This window comes from Lynx rufus, unplaced genomic scaffold (genome assembly GCF_022079265.1).
Source record: "Lynx rufus isolate CCGP_SWC_20201006 ecotype Redwood Valley unplaced genomic scaffold, mLynRuf1.p SCAF_12, whole genome shotgun sequence".
Classification (NCBI taxonomy): domain Eukaryota; kingdom Metazoa; phylum Chordata; class Mammalia; order Carnivora; family Felidae; genus Lynx; species Lynx rufus.
The window spans coordinates 21,658,141-21,682,380 of NW_025814826.1; the positions used below are offsets into that span (position 1 = coordinate 21,658,141).

Sequence of the window (24,240 nt, forward strand, 5' to 3'; positions counted from 1 at the left end):
GGCAACTGGGGCTATACTGGAGCTCCATTAAAATCACGGGCTGTGTTTCTTCCATCTCATGGCTCCGCCTGCTGTGGAGAGCTCTATGTTTAGGCACGTTTAAGTTCTCGTATTTACAATGTGGCTGCTGCAGCACCAGCTTCTCATCCTCATAGTCTTAAGTCAATGAATGACCGAGCACTGCCTTCCTCTAAAGCTCTAACAACAAAGCCTCTGAAGCAAGTTTCACGGCTCTGAATGATCTGGCTTCAGTCAATAGCTTTTGAAACAATTACTCTTGTTGAGGAGGGAAAAAGAATGCACTCCAGACAGTATGCCCTATGGGGGAGGTGAGGGATGTATGAATATCCCCGGAAGTTCATGGGATACCAAAGGGGGAGAAATGATTCCTCCAAAGCCTAAAATCAGTGCCATTTCCAAAAATAGGAAAGAGTTCCCAGATAGGAAAAAGGCAAACAGCCCCTCTAATACCATGACCTATGAAGTAAGGCTCGAGTCTTAGATACCTATTAATGTAAAATCCATGAAGCTGACTTAGATAAGATGAAGATTACAATTAAATAGAGCCATGTAAAGAACACATCCAACCTATCAGGGAATGACACAACCATCTTTGTCCAAGAAGAAACCATGAGACAGCCCTGTGAGTTATCTCTGGCACCTTGCCCTGCTCTTCTTGATGGTGAAAACCCCTTAGATAAGAGACACCTCCATCAATCTGACTTGATCATGGTTTTTTTTACAGTATGAATGCCCAGGTGTTTTCTGGCTGGCACTGCCACTCATTTTCTATTTGGTGGAAAGACCAAAGCAACTTTCCATGTGGGTGCCAGTGAAGCCTTCTGCATAAATTCATCTTGCGGCTCATAAGAAAGCATCATCTAGTACTTATCCAAACAGTGTTTGGAGAATCAGAAAGCAAACGTTGTTACCTTTGATCAGACATGCTACAGAAACTCATTTTGTTTATACTTTATATAAACTCCATGATCTTAAGTATCATTTGCAATTTAAACTAATACTGCATAGCAGAGGACATTCAAACTCTCTTTGGGGCCTGCTACTCCTGCATATTAATATCTATGATAAGCAGGACACCGGCTACTAAGTACATTTGGTCAAGGGAAGTGGCAGAATGTAATCCATTAGCCACATTCTCCAGGCGAAAAGTGGGTTGCATTTTAAGATAATCGTTTAACAAACATGAAATCACTGAGGATGAAGCCCCAGAACACAGATACTGGAGGGTGTTTCCTTTTTCTAGGGATGCTTGGTATGTTGATTTCACTACCATTCACTAATTTCTATTCATTCAGAGCAGTGTGTGTTTTCCAATGTTTCTGCCAGTGTTTCAGAAGGATCAACTACAGAAGCAAGACACAGAGAGGTAACTGCCAGGAAGTCTGATGAGATGGTAGAAAATCTACCCAATGTGGCCCTCCCAGGGAGGCCTTGTGATGTCCTGGTTCGTAATTACCTGAGTTGACCCTGCAGTGACTGGTCATGTAACCTTGGAAAAGCTATTTAACCTCTACTCCTCAGTTCCTTCAGGTGAACATGGGGAAAATAGTCTTACCTCCTCTGTTCTGTGGGAAGTTACTGCACTGTTCCTGGCACAAACTATGAGCTCAATCTTTAAGAGTACCTGTGTCCTTGGGAGAGAGCAAAGCCTGAGTTGGGCCCTTCCGAGAGTCCTCTCTGTTTCTCTCTGCAAGTGGAAGGAGATCAGCTAGCAAACCAGATGCAGAGAGTCGGATTTCCGGGCATTCCTGATAGCACACGGTACACAGTGGGGCTCCTTAAAAGGTTTGTTGAGTGAATGCTGGTACCCTAGCTGAAAACCGCTTCTCATTCCCCAAGGCAGCTATCACTTGGAAGTTTCATACATTTGGGCTTCATAACCTCAACCTAATGTCCTCTGAATGGATTTCTATTGCTAGAAACTGTCATTAAATATGCATAATTCTGTTAAAAGATTTTCTTGATCCAACTTCTGGTCTCCGGGAGTATATTATATCAAATGGATATAAAAAGTCTCAGCTCTGCTCTCAGCATGGTGTGGGCATCATAGGGATACCATGAATGTGAATCACTCAAGAAGATTCTCCCTCATGACTAAACCATTCCCTGATTTTAAAGTTACATGCTTCCCATTTGTACCACAGAGGACAGAGGGGCCTACGGAAATGCTTAATACTTTGCCAGAACGTCAGAGACATCGAGGCAAATTCTGCACGTTTGAAGTGAGAGTCCGTTACCTGTAGCGCTTTATGCAATATAAGATGGCAACTTTGACTTTCAACTTCTTGCTTCCTTTGTTCATTTTCAAGTTCCTCTGAAGCTCTGTCCTTTCAGAACTCTTAACCATGCATCTGGAATTAAAATATTATACAACCTGAGAAAACAATTGTTTTTTAAGGAGAGAGGTAATCAGCGTGCTTGTTTTGTTTCATCTGTTTGCCCCTGTGTTTTTTTGGTTTGTTTCGCCTTTTTGTGAGCCATTGAGTTATTTTTTTTTTCAGTCCTTCATCTACCCCCTGACCTGCCGCACAATGCCATAGAAGCTAAACAATTCACAGCCACATCCGTTCGTCTGCAGGCAGTGATTATAAATCTGGTTTGAGATTTCTAGGTTAAGCGTGCCAATGCACTAGGGCCAGAACCCCTTTCTAGAACATGTCAGCATTCAGGAGTCCTCCCCAAGTAGTCCAAAGTTTAGTGAATCTTGAAAGCCCTTGTCTAGAAGGTGAGGGAGGGATACTTAGTCTCGGTTTCTGCAGTGGGGCTTGGAAAGAACATACAGGGCAAACCTGAGACCTTGAGAGAACACAGAAAATCCTGTCATGTTTGAACCTTCGCACACTACGGTCTTCGTTCTTTTTGCAAGCTTTACTCTATTTCCAAAACAAAGTGAGATAAGCCAGGATTGAGCCCTGCAGCTGCATACCTGCTAGTGGCCAGGTCTGGCTTTGAAGAGAACAGGAGCACATCAGTCCATGAGTCCCTCCCCACCGTGCACACACTCACCACAAGGCCATCCGGCTGCAAGGCTAAGGGGCTGCTTCAGAATCCAAATACCTGAGCCTCTGTTCTCAGAAAGGCCAACTTGAGAGCTAAAAAATGGCTTTCAAATGGATTAGGAATAAAGTCAGACTGACACAACTTTCATTCCTTTTTCTCTTTTTTCTTTTTTTTCTCTTCCTTTTCTTTTCTTTTTTTCTTTTTTCTTTTTTTTTTTTTTTGAATCTGCTGAATGAAAATGACCTCTTGGAGGCTCATTAAAAGAGGAAAAGCTTTTAAAGCTGAAAGATCACATATTATTTGACAAAGGCATTTAAATGTCCTAATTTTTCTCATATTATACTATGACATGCAAATATGAAAACATCTTGCCCTAGGCAATTGCTAACTAGATGTTTAGATACGGTTGAAAATACCAAAATGTGAGGTAGCCTATTTATTTTTAAACATTTTATATTTGGGTTCAAGAAATATTCATAAGGCAGTGGGTGCATTACCATCTAGACATCCGTTCTTTTATTCCACATTTTCCCAACCGCTATGCTCTGCCAGATTCCAGTGGGTTCTAGAGGGGGAAATGACAGTTCAAAGGTGGAGATATGCACAGGATATTACCAGAGCCTAGAGGAGGAACACAGAATTTCTGGGGAAGGAAAGTAAGTGCGAGTGGCAGGGGAAGATTAAGGAAGGCTTCACTGATGTCTGTACTTCTCAGCAAATAAAAAAGGAGCCAACCCTTTTTGTGGGAGTGGAGTTGGTTGGACAATCAGCAAGTGCTTGAACCTAGCAAGTGTTTTTAAAACAGGGGAGGTGATTGGGAAGGTGTTGAATTTTGAAGAGGGAAGAGACATGGTTAGGCTAGCATCTAAGAAGATCGCTGCGGTGCCTGGGTGAGTTGAAAATGAATTTAAGAGGAAGCAGACAGAAGACTGAAAGACCATTAGAAGCGTTTAGAATGATCTGGAAAGGAGATAAAGGCATGACCTATGGTAGTGGAGAAAGAAATAGAGAAAAGGAAACAGAATTGGTAAACATTTAGCTGACAGAAATAGCAGGCTAAGTGATTGATCAGATCCAATGGATGGGGAAGATGCCACAACTGATGGAGAAAAGGAATACATATAGCCTCCAGGTTTTTCTGTCATTTATGGAATGATGAGTTGTGCCACCATCTGAGACAGAAATAGTGATAAGACCCTAAGTCACTTTCCCTCCCGACACAAAGACACGGATTATTTTGTGTAAATAGAGACCAAGATATCAGAGAACCCAATTTTTTTTTTAAGTTTATGTTTTTATCTTGAGAAAGAGTGCCAGTGGAGGAGAGGCAGAGAGAGGGAGAGGGAGAATCCAAAGCAGGCTCTGTGCTGTCAACCCCGATGCAGGGGTTGAACTCACAAACTGTAAGAACATGACTTGAGCTGAAATCAAGAGTCGGACACTTAACTGACCGAGCCACCCAGGCGCCCCAAAGTGCCAAATTTTTGTAAGACATTTTCATGTTCATCAAGCATGTCACTGATTTTAAATCATGTGATGGTAATTAACCATCTGGAAGACAGGCAGGGCTGTTACATCACAGAGATGATGTCAGCTTCGAAATCACAGGACGAGTTAGTGGGAGAGCAGATACTCAGGTTCAGAACTTCTTTCCAAACCCACCTCTCCCTCCTCCTCCAGCATCAGGCCTCGTTCTTGAAGGAGCTGTCTCAGCGCCAGGACTGAGGCACAAGCTGGTTCTGTCACGGTGATGGCATTTCCTGATTTTTTTTGCCCAGGTTTCTGTGCCTCATCCTATGTGCTGCCAACCTCGATTAGGAGTATACGTTCTTTTTTTTCTTTTTCAACTGATATATAACAGACATATAACATTGTATTGGGTGTGGGTGTACAGCATAATAATTTGATATTTATGTGTACTGCATAATGGTCACCACGATAAGTCTAGTGAACGTCTGGCACTACCTGTAGTTACAAATTTCTTTCTTTTTTTCTTGGGATGAGGACTGTCAAATATACAATACAATATTATTAACTAGAGTCACCGTACTATACGTTAGATCCCCATGAGTTATTTATTCTGTAATTGGAAGTTTGTACCTTTTGACCTTCTTCACCCGTTTCTTCCACCCCTAACACCTCTACCCTGGCAACCACCAATTCGTTATCTGTATCTGTGATTTTATTTGGGGGAGGTGGGGGATGTTTGTTTGTTTTGTTTTCTAGATTCCACATATAAGTGAGTATATAATGGTATTTGCCTTTCTCTGACTTATTTCACTTAGCATAATGCCCCCTCAAGGTCCATCCCAGTTGTCTCAAATGGCAGAATTTCATTCTTTTTTGTGGCTGAATAGTATTCCACCCATATATACCCATATTCATTCCATTCCAGTACATATACATCACATTTTCTTTATCCATTCATGCACCATGGGCACTTGGGTTGCGTTCGTGTCTTGACTGTTGTGAATAATGCCGCAATAAACATGGGAGTGCATATGTCTTTTCAATTAGCGTATTCTGGTTTTTTGGATACATATCCAGAAGTGAAGTTGCTGGATCGTATGGCAGTTTTATTTTAAATTTTGGGGGGAACTTCCATACTGGTTTCCATAGTGGCTGCACCAATTTACATTCCCGCCGACAGTACAGCGGGGTTCTCTTTTCTCCACATCCTCCCCAACACTTGTTATTTCTTGTCTTTTTGATACTAGCAGTTCTTACTCGTGTGAGGTGATATCTCATTGTGGTTTTGACTTGCATTCCCCTGATGGTTAGTGATGTTGAACACCTTTTCCTGTGTCTGTTGACCATCCGTGTGTCTTCTTTAAAATATTTAAAATATTGTCTATTTAGACCCTCTGCCCATTTTTAAATTGAATTATTTGTTCTTTTCCTATTGACTTGTATGAGTTCTTTATATTGTTTGCATATTAACCCCTCGTCAGATATATGATTTCCGAACATATTCTCCCATTCGTTAGGTTGCCTACTCATTTTGATGTTGATTTCCATGGGAGTATACATTCTTGCTATAGGATGCCATTCGAGAGCTACACTCTAGGTAGATATTTGTTATGCCTTCTTTCTCCTTTTGCCAGTTAGAACCCACAAATGAAATACCAATGATGAGTTCCTGGGGGAAATATGCTGTCTGTAACTTTCACAGGACCTGTCACATAGGTGATGGCAAGCTCTGTCAGGATCACTCTAACCTAACCCAAATGAATGTTGGACTAAAAAAAAAAAAATCCATGATTCAATATGAATCTATAACCTAAAAAACTCATACCCTTTCCTATATGGCACAGCTAAAGCATTCCTGGAAAGGAGTATTCAGGAAAAGAGAAGGGAAGAAACAGAAGAGGAGTGTGTGCTTGGGGGCAGAGAGACGGAGAATGGTGGGGCAGGAATGGGGAGGACAGGGCAGGATTTATAGGCAAGAAAAGATGATGTCTCTAGGTCCATACGTAATACCCCACTGAACTCAATCCAGTGTCGATAGAAGTGGCATCCACATTTTACAGAAATATGACGGAGAGCACCTCGGTAGGTCAGTCAGTTAAGACTCCAACTCTTGATTTTGGCTCAGGTCATGATCTCATAGTTTGTGGGATTGACCTCTGCATCAGGTTGTGTGCTGACAATGTGGAGCCTGCTTGGGATTTTCCCTTTTTCTCCTCTCTCTGTGCCCCTTCCCTGCTTGAGCTCTCTCTCAAAATAAATAAATACACATTAAAAATAAATAAATATGCCAGTAAAGCATATTAACTTGAGCTGACTGCCATTCATGAGATGAGAACAGGTCAGGACAACCTGGCATTTCCTCTGAGAAGCACAATGCCAGTTAGGCTTGCCCAGTGTCACCGGGGCTTGGTGTCTTTACTCAGAAAACCTGAGGCGGTGGAACTAAGGAAAACATATTCTCACTTCTCATACCACTTGTTTACCTTAACATGTTATTTGAGGACTCACTTTATAAGGAAGGAGAGAAGGAGACAAGGCTCTAAAAAGAGAATATAGGACATTTTTCAGATGGAAATGAATGAGTCAGATGAATGAATAGAAGGAAGAGATAGTAATAAAAAGAAAAGATATGCACTTAACCGTTAACATTTTTTAAGTAAGCATAGCGATCCCTGAACACGTATTTGAAAGCGCAGATGTCTTGTTTAAGTAGAGTGCCATGGGATCCCAGCATTCTCAAAGGGAGGACAATGTATGAAGAGAATCTTTCCTTTTAAATATTTTGGAGGGAGGAGAGCAAGCCATTTGATAAAACATGTGGATACTGCGAGTAGATGTGTGTATATGACTAAATAGCGATGTTTGATTTCAAGAGCAGAGGATACAAGACTTACTTAAAGAAAAAAAAAAAAAGAATAGGGATGAAAATGTTTTAAGATCAGACCTGTGGATCCATTGGCGTGTTTGGGTGGCTCAGTCGGTTAAGTGTCTGACTCTTGATCTCAGCTCAGGTCCATGAGTTCAAGCCCTGCACCGGGCTCCGCACAGACAGTGCAGAGCCTGCTTGGGATTCTCTCTCTGTCCCTCTGCCTCTCCCCCACTAGTGTTCCCCACCCCCTCTCAAAATAAATAAATAAACTTTAAAGAAAAAAAAGAACTATGGGGGCGCTTGGGTGGCTCAGTTGGTTAAGTATCTGACTCTCAATTTAGGCCCAGGTCATGATCTCATGGCTTCATGAGTTCAAGCCCCACTTTGGGCCCTATGCTGGCAGCATGGAGCCTGCTGGGGAGTCACTGTCTCCCTTTCTCTCTGCCTCTCCCCTGCTCACACTGTCTGTCTCTCTCAAAAATAAATACACTTAAAAAAAAAAAAAGAAAAAAGAGAACTATGGATCCTCCAATATGTAGATCACTGGAAACATTTGATTTTTCATTCTTCATTCTCAACACTCTGGATCCGAGCCATTGGTGGGTTCGAGTTGGGGAGGCAGGGAAAGAAGGGTATGAAGAAGGCGTGTCCTTCCTTAAACATGGGGCTTACTGACTTAGAATGGTGGACACAGCCATTCACTTGAAAGACCAGAGAGTACACAAGTTCCCTTAGCGCCTTCTTCCAGACAACAGAAGACATGGTGCTTTCTTTCTCTCCCTCTCGAACCTTCTCCAGTGGCAGAACTTTGCCTGGGAGTCAGTGCTTTCAAACCTTGGCAGTTCCACCTACTCCGAAGAATGTTGGAAGGGGTTTCACAAATTTTAGATAGATGGGTGTGGTGAGACAGAACGCATTTCTTCATAGCACAAACACAGTTTATCATTTGCAAGTCCCTTGAGACAGAATTGACTTCGGTGAAAGTGTTTGTGTAACTAGAAGGAAACCGCCTTAAGTTTTGCGTCAGATGCAAAGCATAGCTCAAACGTGGTCACGACGGAGCATTCGGTGATACAGCAGGAAGGTACAGGGTGCGGGTTTCCCTCCCCACTTTGAGAGACAGCAGTTTGGGGTGAACCGTTTAGCCACTCTGGTTCTGGCTCCAATTAATTCTTCTTACATGTCAAATCAAGCTACTTCTGTTTTTTTTTTAATTACTGTAATAAACATCACTATATACAATACATACAAATATAGAAATTAAACGATTGATTTTTTTAAATTTTCTGTTTTCAATATCTTTGCATAATGTGTAATGTAAGGCAGATAGCCACATCAATGTAAAAATCCTCATAGCCAGTTTGACTGTCTAGGTCACAACATCCTAAAGGCCACTCTACAATGGTGATGGGCCACAAAGAGATAGTAGGGGTGTCAAGGTATCTACCTCCTCAGCCTCAGGATGGCTGGGAGATCTGGGATCATGAGAGCCCCTCTGAGGAGCCTTGTCTGATGTTCGTAATTGTTATTGTTATTTTCTTTCTGTGCCATGACGTCAAACAGCTTGGGGAACGTAATCTAGACCAATCGAATTTACCAAATAATTTCCACTTCCTGCCAGCTAAACATAAGTCAATGGAATAAAGTATTTTGGTTTGTGAATTCGTATTTTTTCCTTCTCAACTTTGCTAGTTATCGATGAGAACTTTGGATTAGCCATTATTAATTGCTATGGAATTTAGGCAGTCTCACTGCCTAAAAGTAGTGTGCCAGATACGTATTCATTTAGTTTACAGAATCCTAATTTGAGGTATAACTGACACATAATCAAGACACCATTGCAAAAAAAAAAAATCATTTTTAAGAAATTCTTTTAAAGCACAGAGACCTTGAGTTTTAAGAGTTTGAATTTTTTAGGAAAGCCTTGCTACTCAAGTAAAGACAGAATTCGTGTTTTCAACTAAAAACAAAAGTCCTATCTGCTGGCATGAGAAGGGAAAAGAGGAAGGTCTGCAGGTGAAGAGAGATAATTAAGTTTTTCTTATAAATGAATATGACCCAACATTCCTACAGAGGAGTTGGGTTTTTTTTTGTTTGTTTGGATTTGTTTTGTAAAGTTTATTTATTTATTTTGAGAGAGAGAGAGAGAGAGAGAGAGGGAGTGCATGCGCAAGCGTCGGGGGAGGAGCAGAGAGCGAGGGGGGGGGGAATCCCAAGCAGGCTCCGTATCTTCAGTACAGATGCAGGGCTCGAACCCAAGAACTGTTGAGATCATGACCTGAACCGAAATGATGAAGAGTGGGACGCTCAACCCACTGAGCCACAGGGGCCCCACAGGGGTTGGTTTTGTTACCTCTGTATCCAGCATTAAAGTTTTGCACAGTCTGATCCGGAAGTACAGCCGTAATATGCGTCACCAGTGACTCCTTCAGTAAGCGAAGGACAGAGGCTGCATTAAGCTGGACTAGGGGGTCAGCCACCGTGTGTACCTAGCTGCAGAAACAATGCCAGCTCTTTGTACATAAAAATGAAGTTTCTTTAAGGCTTCAATTACATGTGTTTTAGTGTGAATGGAATCGTCAACTGATTATAGAAACCTCCTTTTTAAAATCTACTGTTACCTTCTCAATGGATTCATTTTAAAAATATGTGGCTAGGGGCGCCTGGGTGGTTCAGTCGGTTGAGCGTCCGACTTCAGCCAGGTCACGATCTTGCGGTCCGTGAGTTCGAGCCCCGCGTCGGGCTCTGGGCCGATGGCTCGGAGCCTGGAGCCTGCTTCCGATTCTGTGTCTCCCTCTCTCTCTGCCCCTCCCCCATTCATGCTCTGTCTCTCTCTGTCTCAAAAATAAATAAACGTTAAAAAAAAATTTAAAAAAAAAAATAAAAAAATAAAAAATAAAAAATAAAAATATGTGGCTTATTTCCCTTCAGTCATATAAAAGTATTCACACTGGAAAAAAAAAAGAGAGAAAGAAAATAAGACTCAGGTACGGTACTGGTATATTGTCCATGTAAATGATTTCAGGCTTTTTTGTTTGTTTTGATTTGTTTTAAGAAGCTAAAGAACTATTCATGCCATAATAAAATCTATTTGGATCCTGAGAAATTATCAAAAAATAGAAGAATCCATTTCTGTTTTTCGTTTTCATAGCTAATAAGAGATTTCTAACATTCTTTAATTGACCCAGAGACCTTACACTGCCTTAAATACTAGTTTGGAGCTTAATGCCTGCTGAGAGAAATTCATGTTCCCACTTGCCCCTATGGATTTCATAGCACTTGCCATAAGTTGTAACTACACATTTGTTTGTGTAGCTCTTCATGTCTTTAAATCGCTCACTAACCACAGGTTTTGGTGAGGTTTTTTTCCCTATTTTGAATATGAACCAAATGCGTTTAGTTTGATTTAAAAGGCCGTGTTTTCCTAACATTTCAAACCTAGGATGGTGGTAAAATGATGAAAACAGTAGTGTTAGTTAGATATAGTTGGGAATTTGACTACACGTAGCAGAAATCAAATTAGTGCCTTAGCTACAAAGGTCTTATTCTCTCAAGTAAAAGAAATCCAAAGTCAGGCTGGCAGAGCTGGGACAGGAGTCACTAGGGACCCAGGCTGCTTTTCTCTTTCTGTTCCACCATGGGACATTCCATCAGTGAGAGTATCTCATGGTCCAGGGATGACTGCTGAAGCTCCAGCCATGTTGTATGACAGATGGCCCCTCACACTCTTGTGTGGAACCTCCCAGAAGTCTGACACAACCCTTTCATTATAACTCATTGGAAAAGACTCAGTCATGTGGGCACATAGAGCTGCAAGGGAAGCTGAGTGATGTCACCTGAAGCTGGGCACACTGCCACTCAAATATAATCGGGATCTTGTTACAAATGAAAAAGCTAATGAATGATGAGGTAGACATTGAAAAGTCCTTGCCAGATAAGTTAGGGCTATTTGCATCATTCAGAAATGAAAACGTATTTTTTCCTTTCAACACATGGTAACAGAAATTATATGAGCGCAAAATCTGTCTGGAGGAAAAAAAGGTTGTCACCAACAGAGACAAAATAAGGAAAAATTGTACCCTGTCATTGTAAGGAATGCTATTGTGGCCTCTCTCTTCATCCCAGTGGTCAGGCAAAGCAGTGACTTTGGGTGAAGTGAATTTCCAGGAATCACTGTACTACCTACTGCCTTTTCCCCCATGACTCCTACCCAGAAGACAACAGTTTTATAGCCGGTGTCCCCTGAGAAGGTGCTAACTTCTCACCACACAGTCCTTTCTGCTTGGGCCAAGTTTCAGATCACCTACAAATGCATGTTCAGCCGTGTGACCAATCCAGGTCTCTAGTGTGTGTTTATAAAAAGACTATTAAAATGTTAAAAATCAAAATTTGAGATTTTCCTCAAGTTAGCAATCATTAAGATATTCAATCCAAATTATCTTATGGATATATTTTTACCAAAAGTTGTTTTTCCCGTATTTTTTAAGCCTAACATTCTACTATGAATACTCTGATCAACCTAAGAGTATTGCTAAAATTTGTAGAAAGCAACATTAACACTTTTACTCACTCGATTCCTACTAGTAGGGACATTATTGCTTCTTTGTATTTTCACCGGTCAGTGGGTTTATGCAGAACGAAGAAGCAGACTTAATACCAACATTCTGTTTGCTTGAGTTGTAGAGAAAAGTAGCAATGAAAAATTTAAAACTCACACAAAAGCGTTTTTCTTTGCCTGTTTGCACATTATCTTAGTCTATTTTTAGCATGTATGTCCACAGATAACCAAGTCACAAAATACGAGGGAAATGGAAAAGAACTGATTTACTGGGGGGAAAACCACCGCTTGCAGAATCAGAGACCTGAGTGTGCAGGGAGTTTTAGCTTCAGCCTAGTGACCCTCCCACGGGGGGTAGCGGTGCATTAGTGAAGGAGTAACGATCCTGGCTCTTCTTTCCTATTGAGTTGTGGCAAAGAGCAAATCTGATCATTTATGACAGTCGTTCCTGAACTGTGATGCATTGTGAACACGGGAGTTATTTTGTTCATGGAAGAACAAATATGTCTTCAAATGGGATTTGAGATGAAAGAAAACACCTGCACGTAGGGACAACTTCATTCACAGTGCAGTTATTACCAGTGTAAGGTCAGGCTTTCAGAAGAGAGCCAAATACCTATTAGCTAAGAAATAGTTGTCCACTGACCAGATTGGTAACATTTGACTTTCACCTATCTTGACTGGCAAATATGGCTCTGGAGGGTTTGTTTTCATCTGAAAAAGATGAACATCAGACTCCACTGTGGTGCTCAAGGTAATATAAGCCCAAAGCAAAGAACGTGCACATTCTAGGGCGTCCTCGGGCCTTTCAAAGTGTGCTGTCTGTCTTACCTATAGACAGAGTGCTGCTGCCTGCACATTCTGGAACTGAATTCTACCTAGCATTGTATGTAACTATCCATTTGAAAGCTGGACTCTTTTCTCATTCATCCATTATTTCCAATAGTGCCTAACCTGAGTGCCTTAGCGGAGGCTCTACAAAAGAATGCTGAATACAATGTGCATGGCAATTAAAATAAACGGAATCGATCAAGAAATGGCAGATAGTCGTAATGCTTAGTCAACTATGTGGAAAAGCATTCCCGTTAAATATGGAAAGTGGCAAAGCAGCGGTTCTCCTGTGGAACTTCGTCCAAAGCCAGTTCTCCTCTGACTTTATGTATCCAACCCCCTCAACCAGCGAGACACAAGCAAAAGCAAAGAGGAATCTAACAACTGTATGAGGTGCCTACACCCAGATGTTTGTCACACCATCTGTGCACTGAAGCCAACACACTACCCTGGAGAGAGACTCTTGCTTTAAATGCAGAGCTAACAAGGTCCAACCAGCCATCTCTCTGGTACTTCCCTAGCATATTAGAAGAAAGACAGTGGAGTTCGGAGAGGTAAATACGTTTATAGTACCTGGTGATATTTTCAAAGGAGGTAAAAGCAATACTATGAAAAGCATTCGTAAGCAATTCCCAGCAGGATCAGCCCAGTGTCATTTACGAATTGGTCAAACAACTTTCCACATCCTCATATCCCTTGGGGGCAGCCTGAATTGTAGACAAAGACAATGTCTATGGTAACGATGATGACCCACAGCCATAAAACGAAGCAAAACAGTGATCTCATTCCCAGTATTCTTTGAAGGCTAGAAAATATGTAATTAATTTTTGGAAGTGTATGTGGTAGGTTAAATCATAATCCCCAATTATTGCCACCCCTCCCCCACCAGAGAAAGGACCAGAGTTCAGTGTTCCTGCCCACTGCATGGGACTTGCAGAGCAGCCCAGGGAGCAGAACGTATCCCCGCCCTCGCTGGGCCCCACCACACGGCTGGCTTTGGCCAAGGGCACGTAAGCAGGTGTGCCGGATGCCAAGTGCAAGCAGATGCTGTGAGCGGCTTTCCACATTTCTACCAGCTTTCCTGCTCCCGGTGTGGGCCATGAGGATGCCGTGTCTCACAGAAGGGCTGCTGCCTCCGCCTGAGTCCTAAAAAGAAGACTCAAAGAGCCACCAACCTCTGCAGCCACTATGGAATAACACAGGGAGGAATAACCCCTTTCTGCTATAAGCCACTGAGCTTTGGGAGTTTGTTGGGCAAATACAGTGGTTCCTTTTTGTTTAAGTTTCTGCCTTTAAATAGTTAAAGGAAGGTATTGTGAAAATTCACATACTTGGAGACCCTCCTTCCCCCTACTGTGATAGATAATTGAGGTACTACTATGAACAGTCTCAGTTAAAATTGCACGTGAGGGCAGAAACACGGTCCCAAGCAGCCCCGTGCAAGATATGAACCAGATTGTGCTTCTTCCACCCAGCAAGCCAGGAAGCGAAGCCTCCGGGAGGGCCCCCATGGCCTCCTTGGGGCTGGCCCGCTGGGGGTGTGGTATCTCGGTGGGTGGAATTTCCAGGGACTGGTGATATTGAGGATGATGTCACGAGGGTGCGGATTAAGGACAGCTGGCGGCCACCTGCCCTCCTTTTAGAAAATTTCAGGGATTGGGGGGTGGATCTCTTGGATCACAGGCACAAAAGCAGAAAGTCAAGTCCAATCTTCTTTCTGTCTCTGGAAAACGAAGCACTCCAGCACCAACTCACAGCCTGAGAATGACCAACTGCGTGACTATGCACAAATTATTTCACCTTCTGCCTCGGCACCAAGGATTAATTAATCATCGCAAGTTGTCTCGCAACTACACAATGCTAAACACAAATAGAGGAGACCCTCGAATCCATGGAGTTGTGACTCGTGGTCTTGAATATTCATGTTGAGCCACGCCAGTCCACTGTCTCACCCAGCAACGACTCTTTGTTTTACTGAGCTCAGAGGGGTCCCCTTCTGTTGGTAAAAGGTGAAAGGGGGCCTGTTCGTGGTATGTGGCCACAATACTGATGCCCTGTTTTGTTCCCCTGGCATAGATACTGTAAAGCACAGTGGCAGGTACCTCGAAACACCAGCAACAACACCTGACACCCATTTTCACCCAAAAAACTTCTCCCTGTTAACTTTGCCAGCTGGAAATTCTCCGGGCGTACGAGATCTTTTAAAGTGAAAAGATACTTCTGAAGAAGACCCAAACACAGAACGGTTAACAAAGATTTTGCTGTGCAACCTTGGATGGATTCCTTAACTACCCTGAATCTCAGTTTCCTCATTAAAAAAAAAAAAAAAAAAAAAAAAAAAGAGTGGGAGTTGTACCTACTTCATAGGTATGAGGCGGGATAGAGTAAACTAATGACCATGCAAGTTTTAATACACTGTAACTGCTCCACAGATGAGTAGTGAAAATGGTTACCTCTCGAGAAAAGGTAAAGTCTGATCCAGAAGCTGGAAATTAACAACATTGGAGACTCAGGAGGGCAAAAGGGAAGAAGCAGTGAAGTCCTTCGGGTAGTTGGAGTGGGAGGTGGGGAGGGGGAGGGTGATGGGCAGTGGTATATGAGGAGTGAAGAAGCAGACAGTCCCGGGATGGGTGACAGGGAAAGGAAGAAGGAGAAAAGGCTCCCAGTTCAAGTTGGGCCACTTCCCTCTAGCTCTCAGGCCCCCCGCAGTCCACAGAGTGGGGGAATGGACTCCCTGAAGTCAGACGACTGGAAAACTCAGACTCCAAACTTCGTGCCCCTTCTTGGCCAGGACTGCCTAGTCTCCTTCTGAGAAGTGGCTGCTGCAAGAAAGAAGACACACAGAGTAGTTTGGAAGGTTGCTGCCTTGACCTTTGCTCTGTTTTCCCGGTTACTTGTGTCCAGTCTGCTCAGCTCAGTTCTGTCAGGCTTCCTCCCATTCCCCACTCCCCCATCGTGTGGGAAGAATTCAGCTTGGAGTCCCCAGAGCACCTAATATGCGTTGTGCATCACAAGGGGTTGGTATATTTTTTGGATCATATTGTTTAGCCAAGAGTTCATTTTGGCTGCATCTGTGTCTGTCTGCCAGTGTCTCAAAGAAGAGGTGATAGGGGCACCTGGGTGGCTCAGTCGGTTAAGCATCCGACTTCCGCTCAGGTCATGATCTCATGGTTCGTGAGTTCGAGACCCACATCAGGCTCTCTCTCAGCACAGAGCTCACTACAGATCCTCCGCCTCCCTCTCTCCGTGCCCCTCCCCCACCTCAAAAATAAACAAAAACATGAAAAAAAAAGAAGAGGTGATAGGTGGAGTAAAAGGCCCAGAGTGGGTGATTGGCAGAGACAGCTAGGCAGAATTTGACCCCTTGGGGTGGGGGCTGGGCTTCACTAAAATAAAAACAGGTAACTCGCTCTACCTCTTTAGTTGCCAATGACAACTATGCAAAGATCCCAAATAAAATGTAGTGGTCATAAACCTAGCTTTGTGCGTAACAATGGTTTAATAAATGTAGCAAACTTCAACATTGTCCAGGGCCACTGTGAGACTCCAGTAGTTCCTGTATGTCAAGGATTTATGTAACTTCTTCAGACATTGAAGGAGAACATACAGAAAGGAATATCAGAGGGTCATTTGAAAACCGCTTGGCGATTGTTTGCCGAGGGAAGTTTCATGCTCTCCAATGGAAAACTTCCCACTGTCCATGCCTACTGAATGAGGTCTGAGTGTGTGGACTGTTTGCCTTCTCGGCAACTCTGCAGAAGATGATCTTACACACGAATCCTATCAGCTATGAAATAATTGGCAATATCAATAGTCACGGCCTGTGAATGCTCAGCGGCCCCAGCCAGTGCCCAACCTGAAGGTCAGCCTTCGTGAAAAGGCTTGAAAGACCTTCCCCAGGCTTGGCTCCGTGTCCCTTGCCTTTTGCTAGTGCTGGTAGACTGACTGCTCTACCCTGGACCAGTACTATCAGCATCAGCATCACTGGGAACTTCTTAAAAATGCAATTTCTGAGACCCCATTCCTGAATTGGAACTCTGGAGTAATTAACGATCCCTCCAGATGATTATGATGAACCCCCACTCTACCTTCTGATTTAAGTACTTGAACTTGGGGCCTTTGTTTCATGGCAGAATAAGTGTTCTTCTCTTGCGTGGCTCTTTTAAACTACCCAGTTATTCTGAAGTTGGGAATCAAACGTGGTAAAGAAGATGTTTCTTAGAAGGAATGCTTTGTCAAAATCTGGAGAGAAATCAATGACTAAATTGTCAAGGGATGAAAAAAAAAAAAAAACCAGTACTTGGATTGTAACTCTTAGCCTGGATCTTCGTCTTTCTTGTCTGGCTTTATTCTCCAATAAAACTGATTAACAAGTTAATTACGCAAATTTTGGAAGATTTCCGAGTCGACTTTAGTCCAAAAACGAAAGTAGTAGTACATAAAGGAAATGTTCCTTAGTGAGTTTGGAAAGCATTGATTAGGAGTCTAGCAGTCAAAATTCCTTTGAGCCAGAAAGGCATTAAATATACACTGGCTTCCTATTTGTACAACTACAGCTTTATAGAATCTCTTGATCCAGTACTTAACCAAGGAATGGCCAAATTCAACAATAACCCCTTCCACTGTTCTCCCATATCTCTCCACCACATAAGTATGTTTTTTAAGAGAAAATGATTCAGGAGTCTGATGGAAACCATCTTCAAAGATTAAAACACTTGTTTAGAGAAGAATATAGAATTATTTTGTGTGGCTCAGTAGACTAGAGAACTATTAAACATTTAGAAGAGAGGAGGGCAGAATTGTTGTTCAACAAAAGGGAGAATTCCTAAGGTTCAATGTTGCCCCAAACAACACAGGTGGACTGGTAAGGTCTGTGATACCTAGATGGGCATGTTTCCATTGATGCTCTAGAGAAGTTTTATTCATTAGTTAAAAGGTAACCAGGTGAACTTTAAGATCCCAATGTCTTAGTCTGTTTGAGCTGCTCTAACAAAAATACCATGGCCTGGGTGATAAATAACAAACATTTATTTCTCACAATTCTGGAAGCTAGAAGTTCAAGATTAGGGTGTGGGAGATTTGGTGTCTGGTGAGAGCCCACATCTTGGCTCACAGATGGTCATCTTCTTGGTGTCCTCACGTGGAAGCGGGTGGGAGAGATTTCCGGGCTCCCTTTCATGAGGGTACTAATCCCATTAGAGGGTTCCACCCTCATGACCTAATTACCTCCCAAAGGCCCTACCTCCTAATATCACCACATTACGGGTTAGGATTTTAACATATGAATTTGGGGGGGGGGGGGCGGGGGCTACACAAACATTCAGCCCATAACACCTTCAAACTAAGAGATTTCTATGGTGTATTTTCTAGGTTTTTTCCAGTACATTAACTCCCGTAAGTACAGTTGCAAATCTTTTTCATATATGATCGGGTATGTGAAGCAGTGTTCCATTGAGGAATAGCACGTTTTCAGTGTGTCAGCGTGTTGCTTTTTGCTAATTTCATAAACCAGTTCATGATCATTTGCATGTTTTCTTTTATGTGCTTTTCAAGGATATAGAGTTGTATGCAGAAGATCCTAAAATGGGACTAGAAACATATCAAATCTAATCTTTTATATTTTCATCCACGATTGAAACTAAATACAGAGACCCTTCAACAACACAGGAGTTAGAGGTGCCGACCTCCTGCACAGTCGAAAATCTGAGTATAACTTTTAACTCCCCAGAAGCTTAAGTAATAGCCTATGGTTGACCAGAATTACCGATAATATAAATAGTCAATTAGCACATATGTTTTATGTTATATGTATTATGCACTGTATTCTTTTTTTTTTTTTTAATTTTTTTTTTCAACGTTTATTTATTTTTGGGACAGAGAGAGACAGAGCATGAACGGGGGAGGGGCAGAGAGAGAGGGAGACACAGAATCGGAAACAGGCTCCAGGCTCCGAGCCATCAGCCCAGAGCCTGACGCGGGGCTCGAACTCACAGACCGCGAGATCGTGACCTGGCTGAAGTCGGACGCTTAGCCAACTGCGCCACCCAGGCGCCCCTATGCACTGTATTCTTACAATACAGTAAGCTAGAGAGAAGAAAATGTTATTGAGAAAATCACAAGAGAAAATACATTCACAGTACTCTACTGTATTTATTTTTTAAAAATCCATGTGTAAGTGGACCCTTGCAGTTTATACCCATATTGTTGAAAAGTCAACCGTACAATTAGAAAATAGATAAAGGATCAGGACAAACAAACAAACAAACAAAATCTCCAGAGACCCTCCATGTCTGGAGGTCTTGGTATAACATAGGCAGCCAGACTTATGAAGTAATTGGTTTTTGTTTTTTTTAATTTGTTTAAATGCCTTTTTAGTTTATTTTTGAGAGAGAGAGAGAGAGAGAGTGTGAGCAGGGGAGGGGCAGAGAGGGGGGGAGACACAGCATCTGAAGCAGGCTCCAGGCTCCGAGCTGTCAGCACAGAGCCCGACATGGGGCTCGAACCTGTGATCCGTGAGATCATGACTGAGCTGAAGTCGGATGCTAAACTGACTGAGCCACCCAGGCGCCCCTTTGCTCAGTAGTTGTAAGAATCCAGTTCCTCAAATGACAATAGCTTATATTTTTAAGGTGTCAAACGCTGTTCTAGGACACATTTTGATGTACTTTCACCACAGGGAGCCAAAAGAATGATATACTAGAGAGTCACAACTTTATAAAGAATTTTCTAAATAATCCAAGCTCCTCACTATGTAGAGTTGCAAATATTTGCTGTGCTTTGCTAATTTGTCCACCAGTGAAAACTGTTTTAGTTTCTCCTCCCCTTTGCATGCCAATTTTATATATAAAATATAAACCCCATTCAGATACCAGGGTAGCATTCTTTATTTCTTTTCTTAATTAATAAGTAAACACCATCTACCTTTGTATGCAGAACGTTTTTAGTCGGCTTACGAATATAATTGAAAATTGCTTTCTTTTTGAAGACTCAGATATTAAAATCAGCCCAACCCTGTTGCATTATATAATCTCTAATATCACATCAGGTTTTAATAAGCCTCCTTTTTGTAGCACACATGTGCTTAAGACTTCATGGAAACCAAATCAGTAGAGAGAAGGGATTACTTTAGATTACTTTGAAATATGCATTGTTTGAAATGGCCTCTGGTGACCAGCTTTCATGAATGGCTGATTTTACTTGTGGGGCACATCATCTGGTTTAATTACATCAGCTCCTTTGTGTGACAAGTGCTGAGAAATGAAGATTTCAAACAAAGTAGAGTAGTTAGAAAATAAATTCTGGAAGTGGAACACCACAGAGTATTTGCGGTCTAGGTGAAATCTAAGGACTTGTCCAACTGTAAACATCTGTTTATAAAGAAACTAACATTTTATTTCTTGTAAAAATAACATAAATTTGCCCCAAACACCCATAGACAGAGATCCTCATCTGAGCCTTTTCAGGAAGATTATTTTACCAATATGACAAATCATAGTTTAAGGTGATAATATGACTTAGAATTTTCATTCTATGAATTCTTCCGCTTAAAATGTCATAAAGTTTATTCTTCGTAACAACAGAGTAAAACGTTCCTTTTCATTAACTAAATTTTTTCTCAGCTTCCGTCCAAACAACAAACTAAGACAGAAGTCATATTTTAAGTTTCAAGTTAGTACAGGCCTTTGATGCAGTAGCATCACTGGAATCAGTAAATGTTAGTCAATGTATGGTCTTAAAAATCTCCTACTCTCTCTCTTCACGTGCTAATCAATCCGAAGACATTGGTAAGTATCTTCATGTCCAGATAACGATTTGAGGTTTGGTAGATGAAATTGATTGGACAAGAATGCCATCTATCTGATAGATGTCAATGAAAACAGATCATTGACACCTGTCGTATACTTTATGCACGCATTATGGCAAAGATTAATGAATTTTCCTGGAGGGGCCTGTCCATTACTCGATTTGTTCTACTATAATAGTATCTGCCATGATTGCGGGCTTGAATGTCACTTGAAATTTAAGTAGAATTACTCTTTTTACTTCATAAATGCACAGCTGTGCGTGTTAGTTGTTTAGAGGAAAGCCTACAACCAAAGGACAGACAACAATCTGAAGATGGTGTAAGGATGTAGGCACATGTAAAGCGCGTATTGAAGATGATTTTGTCATTAAAAGACTTGGAATCACATATTTAACCAACAATACAAAGAAATCTCAAAATAGTATTTCCCAGTAATACTTGCGAAGGAGTATTTTCGAAATATCAATAGATGACTTAATCTGAATTTTAAAGTTTCCTTGAAAATGGCTCTGAGCAAAGAGTTGATTTAAATATGAATCTCTTTTCTTTTTTTTTAAGTTTCTCCTGTAAGTATGACATTGGGGGGGGGGGAGAAAAAGAATTACTGTCTGCATTTGTCCCTAAGTCTTGAGCTAGGAACTTGCATTGTTTTCAAATGCGTATTCATCTTGCACACTCTGTTTCCCAGACTCCCTTTCTTGGTCATCACTCTGTGTGAGGCCAGCAGGATCCCTCAGAAGGCACTTGTAACTCTACTCTGCTGTATTGAAACCCTTAGAAAATGTTAACGAGCATTATATTGGTGGTAAGCTTGCCGGCATAAAAAGTAGGCCAGTGGAACTTTTTTGACTGTGGCTTAATTGATGTTGTAAAGTCAGGTGCGCCTTCTTTCCCCACGTAGATTTTAACTGCAAGAAAATATTCGGAGAAACGCTTTTGAAATATAAATATAGCTTCTAATTGGTTCTTTAAAAATATTTTCTTCAACTTAAATGCTTTGCAAGGATTGTGGAACTTTAGAATAAATTTGTATTGTGGCAGATTATGTACATCAGGGACACAAACTAAAACGAAACATCTACCCCCCCAAAAATGTATGAATCTGTGAAAAGATGCATTTTTCAGCAGCTAGGAATAGTTGAACTTTAAGCTGCAAAGACTATGTTTCTTCATTACTTGACATATGTGTCTGCGTGAGTCTGAATATGCACATCTCTTTAGTATGTGCATGTGTGTGCATGCACACACCTGTGTGTGTGTCTAGAGAGAGAAAAAGATAAATGCAAGAGGTGCTGATGAAACTTGATGCTTGTGGCATGGACAGTCGTGCTCTGAAAACACTTCATCTGCTCCACCATGTTTTCAGCCCTCTGACAGCTGGAGGGAACCATGTGACTAGTTACGGCCAGTGAAATGTTAGACATGATCCGAGTCACTTCCAAGTTGGAGCCCCGAGAGCTCTCCTGCAAGAATCTCCAGTTTATTTCTCCTTCTCTTGCTCCAGTGCGGCTACAAGGCAACAGGGCCCCCGTCAGCCTGTGTCCATGCGCGACTGGGCAGAACAAAGCTCCCTGCCACCACCCTGTGTGTAACTTGCAGTATGAGCGACAAATACACTTTTATTGTGTTAAACCATTGATATTTGGGATTTATCTGTTATTGTGACAAACTATGTTAAGATACTTCAATATAAATCAGCTATAAATACGTAAAACTGAAGGCACATTTAATACGGTTTTGTGTGTTAAACCATATACTCTAAGACCTAGCTAAGATGTCTAAGACCACATTTGTAATTCTTTCTGTCGATATTGCTATCTTTCACCAGGCCCATTTGAACTGAAATTCCTGATGCTCCTTTTTTTTTAGAATTCCAATAATTTTGTTGCTCTCACTGCCACCATGGAAACTGGTGACCGTCATCAGACCCTTCAGACACTTCACAGCATCTGCGTCAGGAATATCAGACCCCTTTGGTTCTTTCAATAATTTTTAGATCACTTTGTTTTCCTTTGTTTTGCTGATTCCTATTTGACAGAAGCTGGACAAATCTTAGTCTTGGACTTTTGGGATTCTCTAAAATGCCCTCGGAAAGTTCATTTTTATGGTTTAACTTCCTATCTTTGTGAAGCTGCATCTCAAACGTACATTTCTTGCTATAACTTCTCACTTCGTGTTATCGTTGCTCCTTCTATCTATTCTCTTCCTCCCTAAGAAGACAGAGGGTAAATGTGGAAAACTTAAATCTACTTATCTCCATTTTTTTTCTTGTTTTTTTTATCTCCATTTTTATAATGCAGCAGATCATTGAAAAAATCCAATACAGACATGAATGAAATAAAAACAAAATCTTTCTCACCATACCCCAGGGACAACTAATACAACAATTCTGTGAATAGATGGCTTTTCAAGGTTCCTTTCAATTTCAGGGGATTCACATGTTGGTGGGAGAAAGAGTGAAAAGGGAGAAAGGGAAGAAAGCAAATACTGTTGAGGGAGGACTTCATCATTTAGCCAAGTATTTCCCCCAAAGGTGTTCCAGGTCAGAGATGCACACTTCTCAGCTGTCATTAGTTGTTGGAAGAGATTTATTATTCCAGGGGTATAAAAATGTTATTGCACCAGAAGGAGACTGTTGTCTGTCTTCTTTGCTTGGAGTTGTAATAAATTAGTTCGGGAAATACGCTTCCTGGGAATTAACAGTAGATGAAGTTTGCCATCTATGGGGTTTTTAAAAGAAAAAATTAGCTCCTTCATGGTTTCACGTAGATTATAAAGAAGATAACATGTCCTGAAGGCTTCTCCTAAAGAAAAGAAGTAATGTAGGGGAAACTTGAGAGCCAAAATTAAGGGAAAAGGCCATTTAAGCCCATCCTTAGAAATGTATGTAGAGTGGTTGTGGGCGGAGGGGGTGGGATGCGGATACCAGCTTCTTGCTGGTATAACCTTATTTTGCTTCACTCTTAGGATTAAACTAAGTATGTTCTGGCTAAATTCAGCTTTGAATAATTGCATAATGCTGGTTTAGTCTCTCCTGCTGTTTTGATTGGTTATGGTATCCCTTTTTTTCCTCTTTCCTAACTGGGGTGGCATTGCTTTGTACTAGAAATAATTCCTTTACCCCATCCCTGAGAGGTTTATCTCTGTGCTGAGTGGGTTGTTCCGATCTGGTCTTTCACATACTTTAGATGTGTGGGCATTCATTTGTAAGACTCTGTGTTACCTGAGATTAAAAAACAAACAAAACACAGGGTGTCATCACTCAGCAACAACCTGTATGTATACTAGGCATTTGGAACTTAGGATAGTTTCAGGGCTTTAAGGGACAAAAAAGTGAATAAGTCTGTGAATAGGGCCAGATCTACAGGGTTAGAGGTGAAAGTCTGGGCTTCACGGTGGAGCCAGGTATACGATAGGCCAGCAATTCTCAAACCTTTTGGGCTCAGGATCCCTTTATATTATTAAAATTGACTGAAGACCCTCAAGAGCTTTTGTGCATGTTTTAATTTTTTTTTTTTTTGCATTTTTATTCATTTTTGCTAGGCAGAAGGAGACAGAATATGAGTGGGGGAGGGGCAGAGAGAGAGGGAGACACAGAATGTGAAGCAGGCTCCAGGCTCTGAGCTGTCAGCACAGAGCCTGATGCGGGGCTTGAACTCACGAGCCGTGAAATCATGACCTGAGCCG

At 41.7% G+C, this 24,240-nt stretch overlaps 1 protein-coding gene across 1 annotated transcript in view; it reads left to right on the forward strand.

Annotated features, from left to right (window-relative positions):
- The window catches only part of SULF1 (sulfatase 1), a 152,654-nt gene that overhangs the window by 39,725 nt on the left and 88,689 nt on the right, over positions 1–24,240 (forward strand). Inside the window, exons 4-5 of the mRNA XM_047073860.1 lie at positions 13,639–13,759; positions 14,225–14,300. Of these exons, the coding sequence (XP_046929816.1) occupies positions 13,639–13,759; positions 14,225–14,300 (197 nt within the window). The remainder of the gene's footprint in view (positions 1–13,638; positions 13,760–14,224; positions 14,301–24,240) is intronic.